Genomic DNA, 17,954 nt, shown 5'->3' on the forward strand with positions numbered 1-17,954 from the left:
TTTTCTCCTCTCTTTTTCACTCCATTGGAAACTCTTAAGTAGCAGAAATCAGCAATCTATTCATTTGCAACGCAGCCATTAATGACCTTACCTCAAATACCATTGTGTAGATGCTTTACTTCAGATAATGATCAGAAGTGGGAACACTGGCAAAATTTCAGCTTGCATATTAGATGGAATCAGAGCCAATGGTTATGCCTACACTGCTGCCCAAGTTGAGATCAGCTAATTTAGCACAGACCAAGGAACCATGTACTGATTGTGTCACTGCGCTCCTAAATTATCCATTTTACACTAGGAACATTAATGTTCCATTCTAATTCTCATAAAGATGTATTTAAATTTAGACATATTAGCCACCCTAAACATATTTGGCATTTTTAAAAACATGCGTCAAAATAAATTCAGCTCAAATTTATCTACAAAACACAAACCTATGAGACTGTAATCTCAACATATAAAAAAACAAAAAAACTACACATTTTCTACATACCTCCTCTGCATTACAGAATCTTACTCTGTTGAATGAAAACAATTCTGTCACATTCTATTATCGAGTGATAACAATGATTTTGAATTTGATGTTGATACATTGATACTACTGCTTTCATAATCCGCCACTCCCCTGCGATAACAGGTACTTTAAAAGGAAAGTAAAGACTCGTATTTAAAAGCATCTAGTCATTTGTCTCAAATGTGTCAAAGTCCTCACATACAATACGTTACTTTGAAGTGCTGTGGTTACCCAAAGCGGCCACTTTTTACACAACATGATCTATCAATATCAGTGAAGCTAATGATCAGTTAAGTTGCTATTGGTGATGTTGGTGAAGGTAGAAATGTTGTAGAGCGCACTAGAAGAAACTGCTGCTCTTAACAATAATGTAGGATCTTTAAAGTCCAAGTGAAACAGTTGCAGACCCTGTTGCTTAATATCTCAAATGAAGGACACCACCTCTTGCCTGTGCAGAACTTCCTTGGTTAAATCAGTCAAGATTCCATGTTCAAGCCCTGCGACCTTCTGACCTAGAGCCAGCACAATCAACACAGTTAAACTGTGATGGCAACCAAATGTTCTTTGCTAGATATTGCAACGTTATTTTCATTGAATCACTACAGTCACAGAAGCCATCCAGCCCATCGAGTCTGCATTGACAACAATCCCATCCAGGCCCTATCCCTGTAACCCCACATATTTACCCTGCTAATCCCCCTAAGGGGCAATTTACCATGGCCAATCAAGCTACCCCACACATTTTTGGAGTGTATGAGGAAACCAGAGTATCCGGAGGAAACCCACGCAGACATGGGGAGAATGAGCAAATTCCACATAGTCACCCAAGGCCAGAATTACCCAGATCCCTGGTGCTGTGAAGAAGCAGTGCTGACTACTGTGCCACTGTACTACCCAGTCAAGTCCAATGTTACTATACTTGGTTAAAAATTAAATATCATTAAGTTGATATTTCTCTACACCCTAGCAATGACTGTACCACTACATTCTGCACTCTCTCCTTTTCTTCTCTATGAACGGAATGCTTTGTCTATATAGCGCACAAGAAACAATGCTTTTTACTGTATACTAATATATGTGACAATAATAAATCAAATCAAAATCAAAGATTAATATATTTAGGATTAAAAAGCCATCACTGCAAAATTCAATTAGAAATTTAAGACTTACCTTGATTTATCGATATTGAGAATTTTTTTCCCAAGTAGACAACAGCTGCCACAGCCACCAAATAGTTCATTATAGCACCAATCCGTTGTGGGTACGCCACAACAAACAATCCAAGTACATCAAAAAATACCATGGTCCCATGGCGATACTGTGTTGAGTCAGCTAGTTCCTCAGATGTTGCCAAGTACTGCAGTACAGCCAGGATATTGTCACCTACAAATATCATTAAACAGGACAGAATAATAGCTTTAAAATTGTTTCAACTACCCATTTCCATATTCTAATGCTTTGTGAATTTAGTGAATAAACAAATATGGCAGACAGACCACTGAGAGATAAAGGACAAATTCTAACATAATTCAAAGCAGATTTCTCCAAATTGGCATGAACTCTCAATGTGCTTTTTTAAAAAGAAAAAAAATGTTATTCCAGTTCAACAGACTGGGGAGGGCCTGGGGCAAGCATTTTTACTCCTTTAATTCCTTGAGAATTGATAGCTTTTTCAATACATTGCCAGCTGGTGCGCTGAGTGCTGATCCTCTGCATGCCTTGAAGAGGGAGTTGGATAGTTCGCTGACTGGGGCAAAAATTCTGTCATATAACAAGGTAACTATTTGTTATATAATACAAATACACTGGAAATTCCAGTGTATTTGTATTCATTTATTGGTCCTGGGTTTCTTTGCCTCTACCCGGTGATTATGTGGTTGTGGAAAAGGAGGTGGAAAGGACTGCCAAGATGGAGCAGCCAATGGTGGGGCAGGCTTGATAAACCAGCAGATCCTTTCCTGCTGCCATTTTCATATGCTCACCCACCAGCAGACACCTTGCTTATAGCTGCATCAACTATCAGTGTCTTAAAAGCCACCCAAGAAAACAAACATATGCAACAAGATCTCCTGCAGATAACCCATTTTAGTGAGCAGTCTCTCTTGTCCACCCAGATGATCTGCATAAAACACATGGTCGATTGTGTAAAAACTGGTGAGTGCCACTCTCATGAAACTTGCTTTTTCCTAACTGGTAGTTATTCTGATCCCTTCGTAGCAAGTCGTTGTTTAAAAATAGACTAAGTTTACCATGTCACTAACAATATCCTAAACATGTACACCTGGCCAGACGTGTCTCAATTGCAGATATTTTGTCACAGATGAATGACTGGCTGACAGCCAGAAGGTGCAATAGGTTTTCTGGCTACCTTTCAACTTCTGAAATGAGGCACCTGGAACCAAACCCAACTCAAACTAACATGTTTGTGACTATAAAGTCCCAAAGAACTCGAAAGGGCACAGACAAACTGTTGAGGCAGAATAGAGCAACCAGCATAATCATACTCTCTTCCACCTTCTTCCGTCGGGAAAAAGATACAAAAGTCTGAGGACGCGTACTAACTGACTCAAGAACAGCTTCTTCCCTGCTGCCATCAGACTTCTGAATGGACCTACCTCTTATCAAGTTGATCTTTCTCTACACCCTAGCTATTACTGTAACACTATATCCTGCACACTCTCCTTTCCTTCTCTATGTACTGTATGTATAGCATGCAATACTTTTCACTAATACATACTATACTAATACATGTGACAATAATAAATCAAATTTAAAAAATCAAAAAGAAGCTTTATTATACATGTATTCTATGGCTTGGGGCAAAATAGGAATAAAATGTTTCATCGCCTAGCAAGGAACACTTCTAGAGCACAGAAGTCAATGCAATTTCAAATGCCTGGCGACAGGACAATACTTTGGAGTGAGGAGAGAATGTGAGTCTGCACAGTGAGAATGTGCAGACTCCACACAGTCACCCAAGGCTGCAATCGAACCCAGGTCCCTGGCGCTGTGAGGCAGCAGTGCCAACCACTGAGCCACCCCATTAGTGCCATTAAAAAGAATACTCAGTTATTGCGAAAATACTATCATTGACATTGATAATTCTAGGCCATTAAATTGCACAATGAACATATCACTGCTGAAAAGTTCTTTTTTGCACTATTTACCATTCACAGAAATGTTTTTAAACATACAGCCTCAGAAAGTAAATAGATGCTCCAGTTAGAAGGCAAACTATCGTTGGAGAAATTTCCCAGTAAAAAAGTTAGGATGGGAAGAAGGGTCATCGTTTCAACATTCGAAAGGAAACAAATTCTTCACTGGTAACTAGAAGCGTAAATTTACCACCGAAAGAGTAATGGAATATGCATTTTCTTTTAAATATACACAGAGCTTATTAAGGTGTGGAACCAGAAACTCTGGTAGAAGCACAATTCACAAATGCTTTTAAAAAGTAACAGGATAAATATTTGATTTTCAAAAGAAGAGAAGGGCAATGAATTGGAGCAAAGGTGATAAGATCATAGAAGATCATAGAAACCCTACAGTACAGAAAGAGGCCATTTGGCCCATCGAGTCTGCACCGACCACAATCCCACCCAGACCCTAATCCCATATCCCTACATACTTTACCCACTAATCCCTCTAACCTACGCATCTCAGGACACTAAGGGGCAATTTTAACATGGCCAATCAACCTAACCCGCACATCTTTGGATTGTGGGAGGAAATCGGAGCACCCGGAGGAAACCCACGCAGACACGAGGAGAATGTGCAAACTCCACACAGACAGTGACCCAAGCCGGGAATCGAACCCAGGTCCCTGGAGCTGTGAAGCAGCAGTGCTAACCACTGTGCTACCGTGCCACTTCTAGAGCTGATGTAGGCATGCCAAAAGCTCACTTCTGATCTGTAAAATCTTATGATTCTAAATTAAGCTTGTAAGGGGCTAATTAAATCCAACAATCCACAATAATAAAAAGGTGCCCCAAGGCATAAATACATGCAAAATTAACTTCTCAGATCAAAAATTAATTGTAACTGATGGCTCAATTAATGAGCATTGTTTTCATTGTCACAGAAGTTACATGTTTAAAAAATTTTTGTTTCCAAAACAAACATACATATTATTACCAGAACAAGATGCGCTTTGTGTACAGAGAAAAAAGGCTACTGACCAGCCCTCTTAATGGAACCCAGAGGAATTCGATCTGCTGTGTCATACTTTGTGTGATAAATATAACCATTTTCAATGAAAGCCAAGTCTATTCCTGAAAAAGAATACACATCATAAGACACTCCCAAGCAAATCTGGGACACAATAAACTGCTATATAATCTCAGAATACACAATGGATCTGTTGAAACAAAAATCAGAAAACACAGAACCCATTAAAAGTACAACATCAACTAACTGTATTGGCATTATCTGCAAAAACATTTCAATGGCATCCGGTTTGGGTTGACAGCACAGTGGGAGTAAGGGCCGACTTTTGCAGATTTACTTCTAATTATTCAAGTGGTTATATTCAAGTACAGCAGCTGGAGAACAGAACTCACTGCCACAGTACATCGTGGTGAATAGTGAAAACCCGAATGCTCATTTCAATGATGGAAGCTCTGAAACAATCCAGGAAGACAAGTGTAGGCAAAACTTATTGCAAACTGACTGAATGAAAGCAGCGGAAGAAACAAGGGGATTTTCACAGTTACTTCATTGCAGTGTTAATGTAAGCCTACCTGTGACTAATAAACTTTTAAAATGAACAGGAGAACCTAAATTATCAACAACTTGCAAAACCCATCAGTGGGGAGGAAGTGAATGGAAGTAACTCTCCTTAATAATATGCATTAAGTTCCAGCATATCCTTCTCTGACTGTAAAACTGATTTGCTGCTAAAACCACCTGTTTTGAAGAACTAATCAATAAAGAATAGCCATTTCCACCATTCTGGGTACTTTATTTGGCTGAAAGTAGCTAAAAATGGTGCACACCCAGACTATTCTTAATAATGCAAATCATGTATCTTCAGTGTTTAAAGGGTGGGTAACCAGGTTCCACTAGCAATGCCTTTTTTGGATAGCTAACAAAAGGTGTACAACAGCCTCCCCAGCAACAACAACAGCCATCTCCATTCACTTCTTCCCTTCAGGAGATGCTAAAGCTACCGTTTTGAATGGTTCAGATTGGGGATTGAAGACAGTGACCTTTCCAGCCCCTGACATCCTGTGTCAGTGTACTATCCTGAAGTGCCGCCCAACAAATCCCTTGATGCAACCTTAAGCACTCAAGTTAATTTTTTTTAAACTGAGAAATAAGGAAGGATGTCAAAAAATTGAATATTTAATGTGAAAAGGGAGGCAGTGGCGTAGTGCTACTGGCACTGGACCTAGAGATCCAGGGCAAGATCTGGGAACCTGGATTCAAATTCCACCATGGCAGATGGTGAAATTTGAATTCACTAATAAAAACCTGGAATTCAAAGTCTAATGATGGCCATGAAACCATAGCTGATTTTCGTAAATAGCCATCTGGTTCACCAATGTCCTTTAGGGAAGGAGATCTGCCGTCCTTGCCTGCTCTGGACTACATGTGACTCCAGTTCCACAGAAATGTAGTTGACTCTCAAATGCTTTCTGAAATGGAGGGCAGTTAGGGATGGGCAATAAATGCTGGCCCATCCAGCAGCGCTAATATCCCGTAAAAATGATTTCTTTCTTAAATTGCAGTTGATGTAACTTCAAAATATATCAATAAAGCCACTTGTACTGTACCTGGAATATTGCCATAGTCCCGATAGATTCGAAAATCTGTGTCAGACGGAATGATTCCACTCTGAAATACTTCCTGACCGACAACAGAAGCAAAAGGATGTTTAGCTGCACGAACATATGCCTGAACCAGCCAAGGATTTTCAGGACCTTGAGGAGGTAAAAAGCAGATTTTAAAGATCACAGGGCAAATGCAACGCTCATTCCAGCTTGCAAACTGGCAGTGAATTGCTCCAGAGTTTGTTTCAGGCTGGGCAGCTATTTCATGCTGCTAAGTCCAAAGCTCAGACCTGTTCAGTAGGCTTGGATAGCTGTAAATGTCATTGATAGTGTTACATCATGAAGTCAAAATGAAGGCCTCAAAACATAGCACTGGACAGGCAGTCAATTCAAGGGAAATTGGAAAAAGACTCTCTTTTTATTATTAAACCCAAACAGACAAGTAAGATGGCAAATGAATCCTCACTGACTTTCCATTGCTTCCCCTCTCTTGCTGCCTCAAAATGCTGCTTCCCCACTCTGCCCTTTGGAGTTCAGAAGAACGAGAGGTGAGCTTATTGAAACATGAGATACTGAGGCTTTGGCAGGGTAGATGCTTTTGCACATGGGGGGAGTCAATAACTAGAGGGCAGTTTCAAAACAAAGGGTCTCCCATTCAAGGCAGAGCCGAGGAGGAATTTCTTCTCTCAAAGGGTCATTAAATGTTTGGAATTCTCTTCCACAAAGTGCAGTGGAGGCTGGGTCATTAAACATATTTGAGGCTGAGTTAGACAGATTTTTTAATTAACAAGGGAATCAAGGGGTTATGGGGGGTATCAGACAAGTGAGAAAGGGGTGGTAAGGTCACAAAGGATGGCACAGTGGCATAATGGTTAGCATTGCTGTCTCAGCGCCAGGGACCCGGGTTCCCGGCTTGAGTCTCTGTCTGTGCTAAAGTCTGCACGTTCTCCTTGTATCCGCGTGGGTTTCTTCTGGGTGCTCCGGTTTCTTCCAGCAGTCCAAAAGACGTGCTGGGTTAGGTGCATTGGCCATGCTAAATTCTCCCTCAGTGTACCCGAATAGGCGCCAGAGTGTGGTGATGGGGGGATTTTCACAGTAATTTAATTGCAGTGTTAATGTAAGCCTATTTGTGACACTAATAAATAAGCTTTAAAACTTTTTTTAAACTTTAAAACTTTAAACAGGTCAGCCAAGATCTTATGTAGGCACAAGTTGTTGAATGGACTACTCCTGCTCCTATTTCTTACATTCTTATGTTCTCACATGTGAAAGTTACATTCAGTTATATGAATAATTGCTCTCCGTGCAGCAGAGAAGGTCAAGAGGAGATAAAAACAGAAAATTACCAGAACTCAAGCTGGGTATTCATCTGAAGAACACCATGCAATATTATAGTTGCCATTTGTGCCCTGTTGATTGGTAGATAATGTTTTAGGCTGTGATGTGAAATTTTGTTTGATGCGTTTACACTACAATACCGGAATTTTATCACCTGCCCGCCCAAGACTTGTAAGATCCCATCCGAGGCCAACGGAGATTGCGTCTGAACAAAGCAATCCCACTTCACGTCAACGCCAGAGTTTTGTGGAAATCGAGATTTAGGCCCTAATCTGACAGTCAACAAAAAGTTCCAGAGGCTTGCCAGTAACCAATGAGTTGAGTTTTGAGGAACTTTTATTTTCAGAATAGAACAAAACTGAAAGGTTCAGGAAGGAAATTCTAGAAAGTAGGACCCACACGGCTGTTACCAATTATGAGATGAAAATGAGAAAGTGATGCCAAAGAGGCCAGAGTTAGATGGTGAGCCAGAGCTGCAGGAGGTTGTGGAGCCAGAATGGGATGAAGTCACAAGGGGATTTATAAACAAATGCAAAAAAACCCCAGTAAATTTAAGATGACAAGGACAGGAAACCATAGGTTAGTGTGACTGGATGAGGGGCTACAATGACTTAATGAAGCCAAGTTTTGGATAAGTGGAAATTTTATGCAGGATAGAATATAGGAAGCCAATGCAAAGAGTGCTTGCGTCATCGAGATCAGAGGTGACCCACACATATACAAGGTCTCAGTGACAACACAAGATGTGGCTCATCAAAAACTGGAAAAGAAAAGCATTCTCACAATGTAGAATCAGTAAATGGATGCAACACAAAGCCAGTATTCTCAGTGAAGCTGACGAGACATTAGTTTTTCTACTACATTTCCACTAGGCTTGGTTGGGCAATAAAATTATTGCTCGGCATTAAAAATCTGTTGTTTTAAAGCACACTCCTAAAATCACAGTACTGGGAGGAACCGAGAGCCTGCCAAAAAAAACATACGGTGCATGAAAAAAATTCTTGCTCAGTTAGCTCAAGTTTTCGTATCTCCTGATGGCGCTTTCATACGATATGGATATCCGCATCAACACCATCAGGTCTCACAGATTGCTGAAAACCAAAGGTAAACCTGTCGAATGCAAATCACAAGGAAATACCAACATAAATATATTTTAAAATCTTCTCAGCCCCTGGGTACAGAGAATCCTGTTTTGCTTTCAAGGTTGCTGCCAACTTCTCAAGGTCCAAGCACTGGGAGCTGCCAACACTAGCATAGTTCTCCCACGATATAAAAACAGTTTAAAGCATGCTGGCAGTGTGAAGTTGGTACAGTACCTGCATGACCAGTTTTTCATTTGCAAATCCTGCGTCCCACCCCACTTCACTCTACATCTACCTCTGGGGCAAAAACAAATGAACCTGTATCAAGCACTGAACAGTCTTCTCGGATAAGACATGGAGCCCTAGAGCAAACATAATACAAACAAGGCAATCCATGTGTCATCAGGTGCTAACATCCTACAAACTCAGTTAGTGGCACAAAGATATCCAGCTGTGGCAGACTTAGAGGGACAACACACACCCCCCCATGTTATAAAAACATTCCTCATGGTTCATTGTGTTACGAGGCCAGCTGACATTATTACTGGACGATCAGATCCCAGAATGGCTCAGTAGACCATAAACTTATATATATTTTGTTTAGAGATGTGGGTGAACAGAGTCACAGGACTGCCAATTAACTTCTAACAAAAGAATAAAACACTCATTAAACATGAAAAGACTGACTATAATACAATATTCCTTCACCCCACTTATATCGTCACAGATGTACACAGATTTTTTAAGCATACTGCAAATTGAAGAATATATCTTGTACTAATCATTAAGTACACCGTCCATGTAAACCAGAAGCCAACTGTGGGCAGACACCCCACACTCTGAAACCAAGTGGCAGACGCCACCCAATACAATTTCTGTGCATTTCTCATTAAATACCCAGGTGCTTATCACACTGTGAGTCAACTAGTTTCACTGGAATCTGATTTCAACACAAGTGTTTCCAAACTCCACATTCAAAAAAAATATGCTCAAACAATGATTTCTCTCTGATGCCTTCACCAAGAATCCACTTCCAGGATTTCAACCTCTCCTTTCAGTATTCCTCTGCCTTGGATTGCCATGTGTGTTCAAGCTTCCACACTATCTCTCAAGTACCCAGCCATGCCAACAGAACACTACTGCTTCACAGGCTGTATTAACGTGTCACCAACCTTAGGATTACTTCAGAGGTCTGGCTTCTCGCTAGCCGACTTCACCAGGTCTATCTTAAACTGGGAGCCTCTCTCTGCCCCATTCTTTAACTCCAGTGAACAATACCTTCAGATTCCATTCTTCATTCCTTTGACTTCAGTCTTCCTAGGACTTCTCTTTTGATCCTACAGTTTCTAGAACTATAGGTTATTTAGCTTCTGGGACTTGCTTTCTGCCCCTCACTCCATTGTCCTGCCTCTCTGCTAACAGTTTCTGAGAGAGTTGCTTTCTTCTCAGGCACCTGGTTCCAACTGAACCACAAGTGCTTATGCTTTTCAGTGTGGGCCCCTGGTTGCTGAGCAACAGCCTAGTCTTTCATTAAACCCCGTTTGTTTTCACATCATAAACCCTTTAACTACAATGAAGGCACCTTTGTTGAACATTAATCTAACTAAGGTTTTAACTCTTTCTTACACAGAAATAACAAAATTAAACTTACTTAAAGCTATAACTTATTTCCATTACCCAGAAATACAAACATAGATTGCTTAAAATTACTTGTTTCCCGTCAATAGCAATATTTTGGAGGTACTTTTTAATTTTGGGAAGATTAAATTCAACTGTCGAAAATGGAATAAATGCAACTAAAGCAGCTTGAAGGCTTAAAAGGTTGGGGCCAAGTTACTAAGGCATTAACAACTTGAAAATGGGGATCATAAAACAGCAGGTTTACTTAGCAGGAGAATCAGAGACTAGCTGTATATACTTTTTGCAAAGAAATGCACCCGAGAGTCATTTTATTTTGAGAGTTAGAGCTTACAATTAATTTAAAAATATTCAGAGCATCCTAGCAGGCCACATCGTCATGGAAACAGAAGGAGCTCAATAAAGTTCCAGTGTTTCAACAAACTGTACATTTGCTGGAGAGTGAGTGTTCTGCTGGAGAGGAAAAGATCATATCGAAAAGATGCTGCTGTTCGCAAGCTCCAGGCGGCAGGAATGTTGCTTTTGTCTGGCTCTGTCAAGTTAGGGCTCAGGAGAAGCCCTGGAGAGCTGAGAAGGTGGCAGGTCACTGGCTCCATGCTGGAAAGGGTTAGGGCTCTGTAGAAGCCATGGGAGCTATTCATAGCATGGTGCAGCTGGGAAGATTAGAGCTTGGTAAAATCCAGGGGCAGTGCCATCAGCGAAGCTAGCTAGACATTAAAGAACTAAGAGGTAGATGCTGGAGTGTGAACTCAGAAATCCAGTGGGAATGGAGTCTTGGGGGATAATATTGAAACCCTCATAGGTATGCAGTTGTTGAGGCAGTCTTGAGTTGGAGCAGCTTTGTGGGAATTCAGAGGCTCAATCTTAGAAAAGTGAAAAGTTTTGAGTCCCTTGTGAGGGAGACCATTTCACCAATCAGTTGACTCAGTGTTTACTGACGCTTGGGTGGGGTTGCTGTGAAACCCATTGGATCTGTCTTGGTCGAATTTGCTTTTTATTGTACAGTAAGGTGTGTCCGATCACAGTTTGCCTATTATTTCATTTGTACTTCATATCTGTTAGAGTACAAGATAGATATTGTAAATTGTTTTGTTTTTCTGACCTTGTATAGTAAAGTTTATTTCTGTTTGTTCAACATTGTGGCTTTATTCTCTCAGCAAGTATCTTAAATCTCATTTTTTCAACTTGAGGCAAAACCTAATTGATCCCTAAAGGAATCTTACCAAAAACTTGGGGGACTGGAGTAGGGTCATAACTCCCATCCCAGCCCAAAAACATAAACTTATCTACCCTTTCCAAGGTCAAAATAATTGCAGTCAAGCTGTAAATTGGAATAAAGCCAATGTTAGATTTCTTATGAAACGGTGAATTTCATTTGTAGCAAATTATATTTGTAGCAACTCACTGATATGAGAGCATGTGGTCTGCTCATTATGTGTGTGTCATGAAATGTATATTCAAGGCCTCAAATTTTCTGACGTTAGCTAGCTGATCTGGTAGAGGTAAGAAAAAAAAATAATGAAAAGTTGAGGCAAAGCACTGTCCCAGCACAGGAGGGAGAAGCAAGGACAGACAGCAGTACAAATTAATGCAGCCCACTATCAGCCGTCTTCTGCTCATCAATTGCAGAATAGCAGACTGCTGGATGGGTGGTACAAGTAGGGAATAAAAAGGAATCCAAAACAGAGATAAAAATAGATTAGGTGAATGAGGATGTTAAAATAAAAGGTAGCAGCAGGTTTTGAGATGCCCCTCTTGTCCACAATTTCCTTCTTGATATATCTAATTAAACAGAGTACACGCAATAACTATTATAGAACAACAACAGTCTCTGCTTGAACAGAACAAGGCTTACCTGTCTGAAACACAAGCTCCTTCCCTCCTACACCAGCAGCTTCCAGGTTAATAAACGCCCTTATTAGTTTAACCCAAGGGTGCTGTGTAATAAATCCATGGCTCGCCTGCCAAAACATGAAACAAGCACAGGATGGTACAATGAAGGTCAGAAAGGATAATGCTGTCATTTTTGTGCCATGTACATTCAACATATTAACGTTTATAACTTACTTGCAAAACATTTTCTTCTGCTCCATTGAAAAGAAATATGACTGCATGTTGTAGGGGAGTAGATATATTTGACAGCGCATTCAGAACTTCTAACATAACTGCACAACTGACTGCGTCATCGCTGGCACCTGTCAAAAACAAGCAATTCTGCCAATATGAATGATCCAATACATGATAATTTGTATGAGAAGTATAAATGCCAGTGTAAAATAAGACTGTCTCTATATTGGCAGCTATTAAAATTTCCTCGAGTGCCAATACCCATGATTTTTTAAAGTCAAAAGCGAACTACACTTCTCACACAAAGAACTCTAAAAATAAACCTAGATCAATTGTTAAAGCCTTAAGTTTATTCTAATGCATGCAACAGGTACCTACAGTTACAAAAAGAAATCTAACGTGATTGGGTCTGAAATCAGTTGAAGAGATTCATTTCTAAAGAATGAAGCAAAGGACTCATCAAATATATTTTCTAATCTGCTGTTTGCACCCCATTTACACTCTTAAAAGTATCTATCTTATCTTTTAAGGGGGGGGGGGGAATGTGTTGCTTTCAGCTTCAAGTAGAAAAACATCCGAAGATCCTTCCAATGATTCGCCTCTCCCCACACCACCCAATTTCTTCACCTCTGGTTTCATATCTCCTGTAAGAGTTTGAACAACACCAGGTTAAAGTCCAACAGGTTTATTTGGTAGCAAATGCCATTAGCTTTCAGAGCGCTGCTCCTTCGTCAGATGGAGTGGAAGGAGCAGCGTTCCGAAAGCTAATGGTATTTGCTACCAAATAAACCTGTTGGGCTTTAACCTGGTGTTATTAAAACTCTTACTGTGTTTACCCCAGTCCAACGCCGGCATCTCCACTTCATATCTCCTGACATTGTGGCTCCATTCCTAATCCCACAGTTCCACTACTTCCTTCTCTTGCAATCTATCTGCAACTGGTATTACAGGAGCACAGGTCTCACTCGCCCTCTCTGTTGGCTACGCTCCAAATCTCTACAACTGTAATCTAATGCTGCTTTCAAGATAAGGAAGCTGGTTTTAGTCATGCCAGCATGGGGAGGCAGTCCCATGTGCTCTGTTTTAGAGCCAGTATGACTGCACATAATTTTACAGAGCTGGGAGGTGGGGGGGTAGGGGGGTGGATGGGATTGACCCGAAGTGTCAAAAGACACATGTTTTGTCCCTATATACCGCTAAAAGAACAAGATGAGGCTTTGCTCCTTTAATTCATACAAGGATTGCACTAAATGAAAGTTTTTTTTAGTATTGCAAAATCATTTGAGAAACTTTATTTGTTTAGTGATAGTCAGCCTATTCCTGACCTTCCACAGTAGTTGGCAGACACAAAAACTGAGTCCACCTCATCTGTCATTGACCTACATATTGTCTTGAGAAACTGTTAGGCCGTAGTGTCCACACCTGATATACTAGTTGCAACTAGATTGCAAAATATGGCAACACATTGGAAATTACTACATTCAAGGAGAAGGGCAAGGATAAAACAATAAATAAGTTTTACCTGGGCTGCTGGCCACCGAATCAAAATGGCAGTTTGCAAGCACTGCATGCTTTGCCCCATTCTTTGGTTCTAGTTTCACCACAACATTGGTAATATTATCATAGTAACTATTGAAACCTCCCAGAAAGTCAATGCTGAAGAAGCCAGTTGGTCTCTGGATATCCACTGCAATGCTATTTTCCACTGCATTTTCTTTGATTTTCTGGATCTGTTTTAGCAGGTAGTTCACAGTCAGGACTTCGTTAGCTGGGCTCCCGACAGGTCTGGGCCCAAAATCAGTGATGTGCTGGAGATGGTTCCTAGACAAGATAGACAAAGGCTTTGTCACTTCATTAAGGTTTTCAAACAAACATCAATCTTTAGCCTCTTGACTATACACCTTGGCACAGGGTGGCATGGTGTCACAGTGGTTACCACTGCTGCTTCACAACACCAGGGACCCGGGTTTGATTCATGGCTTTGGTCACTGTCTGTGCGGAATCTGCACGCTCTCCCAGTGTCTGCGTGGGTTTCCTCCGGGTGCTCCGGTTTCCTCCCACAGTCCGAAAGATGTGCTGGTTAGGTCATGCTAAATTCTCCCTCAGTGTACCCGAACAGGCACCGGAGCGTGGCGACTAGGGGATTTTCACAGTAACTTCATTGCAGTGTTAATGTAGGCCGACTTGTGGCACTCTTAAACTTTAAAGCTCCACAGCACATTAAAATTGAATTCTGCCAACCTAGATATTTCTGCTTTCAGTTATTCATGTATGTCCAGAATGGACACAGATTTTCATGGCCCCAATCGGAATTGAAATGGGGGCGGGCCAGTATAAAATGGCAGCCTGCCCCTGGATCCAGAAGTCCCTCCTCCATTCGCAGCACCCGCTATTTTCACCAACACTAGAAAGGAGGCAGGTTGTGAACCCCAGTTGCCTGTTGTTTAAAGTTGCTGTCACCATCTTAAAGATGGCTAGTTCAGGTTTCCCCTCATAATATTCACGGGGACAACCACTATCAGGAAGTGCTGCAATCTGAGATGCATCTGAGTCAACCATTGTCCTCTTTTTAGGTCAAACCAAGTAAACAAACTCAGATTAAATCAGGACAAAGTAAAAGGGGCAGCTCCCCAAAAAGGAGGGGGAACAGCCCGAACAGAAATCAAAGTACAAAGGAAACTTAAAAGCTGGCAGGGCTTTGGAGAGAGATGCTGTTTTTATTGCCCCAATGGATTATCTGGCTTTTTTAATTGTATTTTGACAGTTCTGAGTCTTTGAAGGGATTGCAGTTTGTTATTACAGAGCCAAAAGTGAGCAAGGGGGTGTGGCATAGAACTGATCTGCATTGCTTTATTTATTGTTTTGAGCAGCCGATATTCGCACCCATGAAATCAGGTCTCGAAACCCGTTGGTCGCTGAGCTCATTTTGGCCTCTGAGCTGCCTCCAGAAGCACAGGGCCCATCTCCAGCCCATGCCCATCTACCTGACACAAAAATTGGGCACACAGGCTCCTCCAGGGTGGAGGCAGGGATTGAGAAAATGCCCAACTCCTGATACTTGTCTCAACCACAAAAGTACTGGCCTTGGTAAGAGTTTTGTCGGTGGTTGAGCTTCAGGTAGGGACAGAAGGAGACATCGTGGTGCAGGGCTCAAAATGCAAAACATGATCCAAAGGCAATAAAAGTACTGGGTTGGGCTGGTAAATCTGACATAAACTGATTAGCTCACTGCCAGATTCAGAGCACCATTAATAAAGAACACAATGCAAGCCATATAGACTTAACTTGCTTGCTAGCAACTGCAAACTACCATTTAGTGATTGCCTCACAGTGCAATAAATCAAACTCATAATTTAAAAATATGTATTAGGCAGAAATAAAACTTCACATTCAAGCAGTCTACTGTGGTACATTCCTGATCTGTTGGTTCTGCTTAACTCAAACTGAATGTCAGGTATTAAAGTGATAGCTATAAATGTTTAGTGATAATATATACACACATACAGTCATATAGTCAAGAGTTTTACAGCACCAAAAGAAACTCTTCAGCCCATCATGTCTGCAACAGGTTGTCAAGCATCTATCTGGTCTAATCCTATTTTCCCACATTTGGTCCGTATCCTTGGTTATGGCGTTTCAAGTGCTCATCTAAATGCTTAAATGTTGTGAGATTCCTACCTCTACCACCCTTTCAGGAAGTGAGTTCCAGATTTACACCACCCTGTGGGTGAAATGTTTTTTTCCTCAAATCCCCTTGAAATCTCTTGCCACTTACCCCAAATTTGTGCCTCCTGGTTATTGACCCCTCTACCAAGGGGAAAAGTTCCTTTCTATCTATGTCCCTCATAATCTTAGACACCAACGGAGAGAGAATAGAGCCAACGTTAGTCGAAACTTTGGCTCTATTCTCTCACCACAGATGCTGTCAGACCTGCTGAGTTACTCAAGCATTTGCTGCTTTTGTTCGCTCCTCAACCCTCTCTGCTCCAAGGAGAACAACACAGCCTCTCTTCGTAGCTGTAATGTTCTAGCCCAGGCAGCATCCTGGTGAATCTCCTCTTCCCCCTTGCCAGCACAATAACATCCTTTCTGTAGCGTGAAGGAGCAGCACAGTGGTTAGTACTGCTGCCTCACAGTGCCAAGGACCTGGGTTCGATTCCCAGCTTGGGTCACCATCTGTACAGAAAACAGTCTTCAGATTTTCACAGTAACTTCATTGCGATGTTAATGTAGGCCTACTTGTGACAGTAATATATAAACTTAATGCAAGAACTGCACAGTACTCTAGCTGTGGCCTAAACAGTGTTTCACACAGCTCCAACATAACATCCCAACTCTGCAGTAATAAGTTTAAGTTTATTTAATAGTGTCACAAGTAGGCTCACATTAACACTGCAATGAAGTCACTGCGAAAACCCCAGCCGCCGCGCTCCGGCGCCTGCTCGGGCACACCGAGGGAGAACCCAGCATGGCCAATGGACCCAACCAGCAGGTCTTTCAGGCTGTGGGAGGAAGCCCGCGTCTACACATTCTCCCCATGTCTGTGTGGTGCTCCGGTTTCCTCCCATAGTCCAAAAGACATGCTGGTTAGGTGCGCCGGTCACGCCAAATTCTCCCTCAGTGCACCCGAACAGGCGCCGGAGCGCGGCCGCCAGGGGACCCCCACAGCAACCCCATTGCAGTGCCAATGCCAGCCCACTTATGACAAGATTAAATAAACTTAAGAACTGCACAGTACTCTAGCTTTGGCTTATTGAGTGTTTGTCACAGCTCCAACATTACGTCCCAACTCTGCAGTAACAATAGTCAGGCTAGTGGCAGTGCTTTAGTTATAATGCCAGGCACAGGGGAGGCTCAGTCAATGGGAGCTGGAATATTTAATTTGTTCTCGGGTAGAAACACGGATCAGCAGCCAGATCCCAGCCGGGATGTTACTGATTATTGATTACCTTGCTGTTTGTGCACTGAAACCGTCCCGGTTCTGCCTGCTTCCCACCGCCACCAGCTGCTGCAGCGAGAGCTGGACCACAGCCCACAGCAGCAGCAAGTAGGCGGCCACCAGCAGCAAGGCGGCCGCCTCTGGCACCGGCGCTCTGCCGCTCCGGCCTTTCCCTGGCTCCAGCCCCGACCCCGGGCCGCTGGGCCCCGCTCCAGGGCCGGGCCTGGCCTCGGCTGCCCGGGCCCCGCGACTCCGCAGCGCCCGGCTCTCCCTGGCGACCGCCGACATTGGAACGCCAGCCCTAGCGACAGCCCGCACGCGGCTGGCTCCCGGCTCGAGACGCGGCTCCGCCCTTCCCCCACCCAGTCTGGAGCATTGCTAGCTCAGGGAGAGGTGCAAGCAACTACCCAATGCACCCCCACTCAGATTGCAAACCACTGAGTTCACCTTTCTAAAAAATGCTGGGAATGCAAAAATATATCATATATAGTGGTGTGAAGCTAAATTTTGAGGTGCAGGAGCTCGAAGAGAATGTGTTGGCCTTGCCATTTTTAAAATTTTTTAGTGTCACAAGTAGGCTTACATTATCACCACAATTAAGTTAC

At 42.2% G+C, this 17,954-nt stretch overlaps 1 protein-coding gene across 1 annotated transcript in view; it reads right to left on the reverse strand.

Annotated features, from left to right (window-relative positions):
* ermp1 (endoplasmic reticulum metallopeptidase 1) overlaps window positions 1-17,712 on the reverse strand; it is a 40,276-nt gene extending 22,564 nt beyond the window's left edge. The window contains exons 1-7 of the mRNA XM_078214094.1: window positions 17,360-17,712; window positions 13,933-14,231; window positions 12,411-12,538; window positions 12,199-12,304; window positions 6,289-6,435; window positions 4,693-4,785; window positions 1,685-1,897 (exon numbers count right to left, since the gene is read on the reverse strand). Of these exons, the coding sequence (XP_078070220.1) occupies window positions 1,685-1,897; window positions 4,693-4,785; window positions 6,289-6,435; window positions 12,199-12,304; window positions 12,411-12,538; window positions 13,933-14,231; window positions 17,360-17,637 (1,264 nt within the window). The 5' untranslated portion in view covers window positions 17,638-17,712. The remainder of the gene's footprint in view (window positions 1-1,684; window positions 1,898-4,692; window positions 4,786-6,288; window positions 6,436-12,198; window positions 12,305-12,410; window positions 12,539-13,932; window positions 14,232-17,359) is intronic.
* Between the last annotated feature and the right edge of the window lie 242 nt (window positions 17,713-17,954).

This window comes from Mustelus asterias, chromosome 6 (genome assembly GCF_964213995.1).
Source record: "Mustelus asterias chromosome 6, sMusAst1.hap1.1, whole genome shotgun sequence".
NCBI lineage: Eukaryota > Metazoa > Chordata > Chondrichthyes > Carcharhiniformes > Triakidae > Mustelus > Mustelus asterias.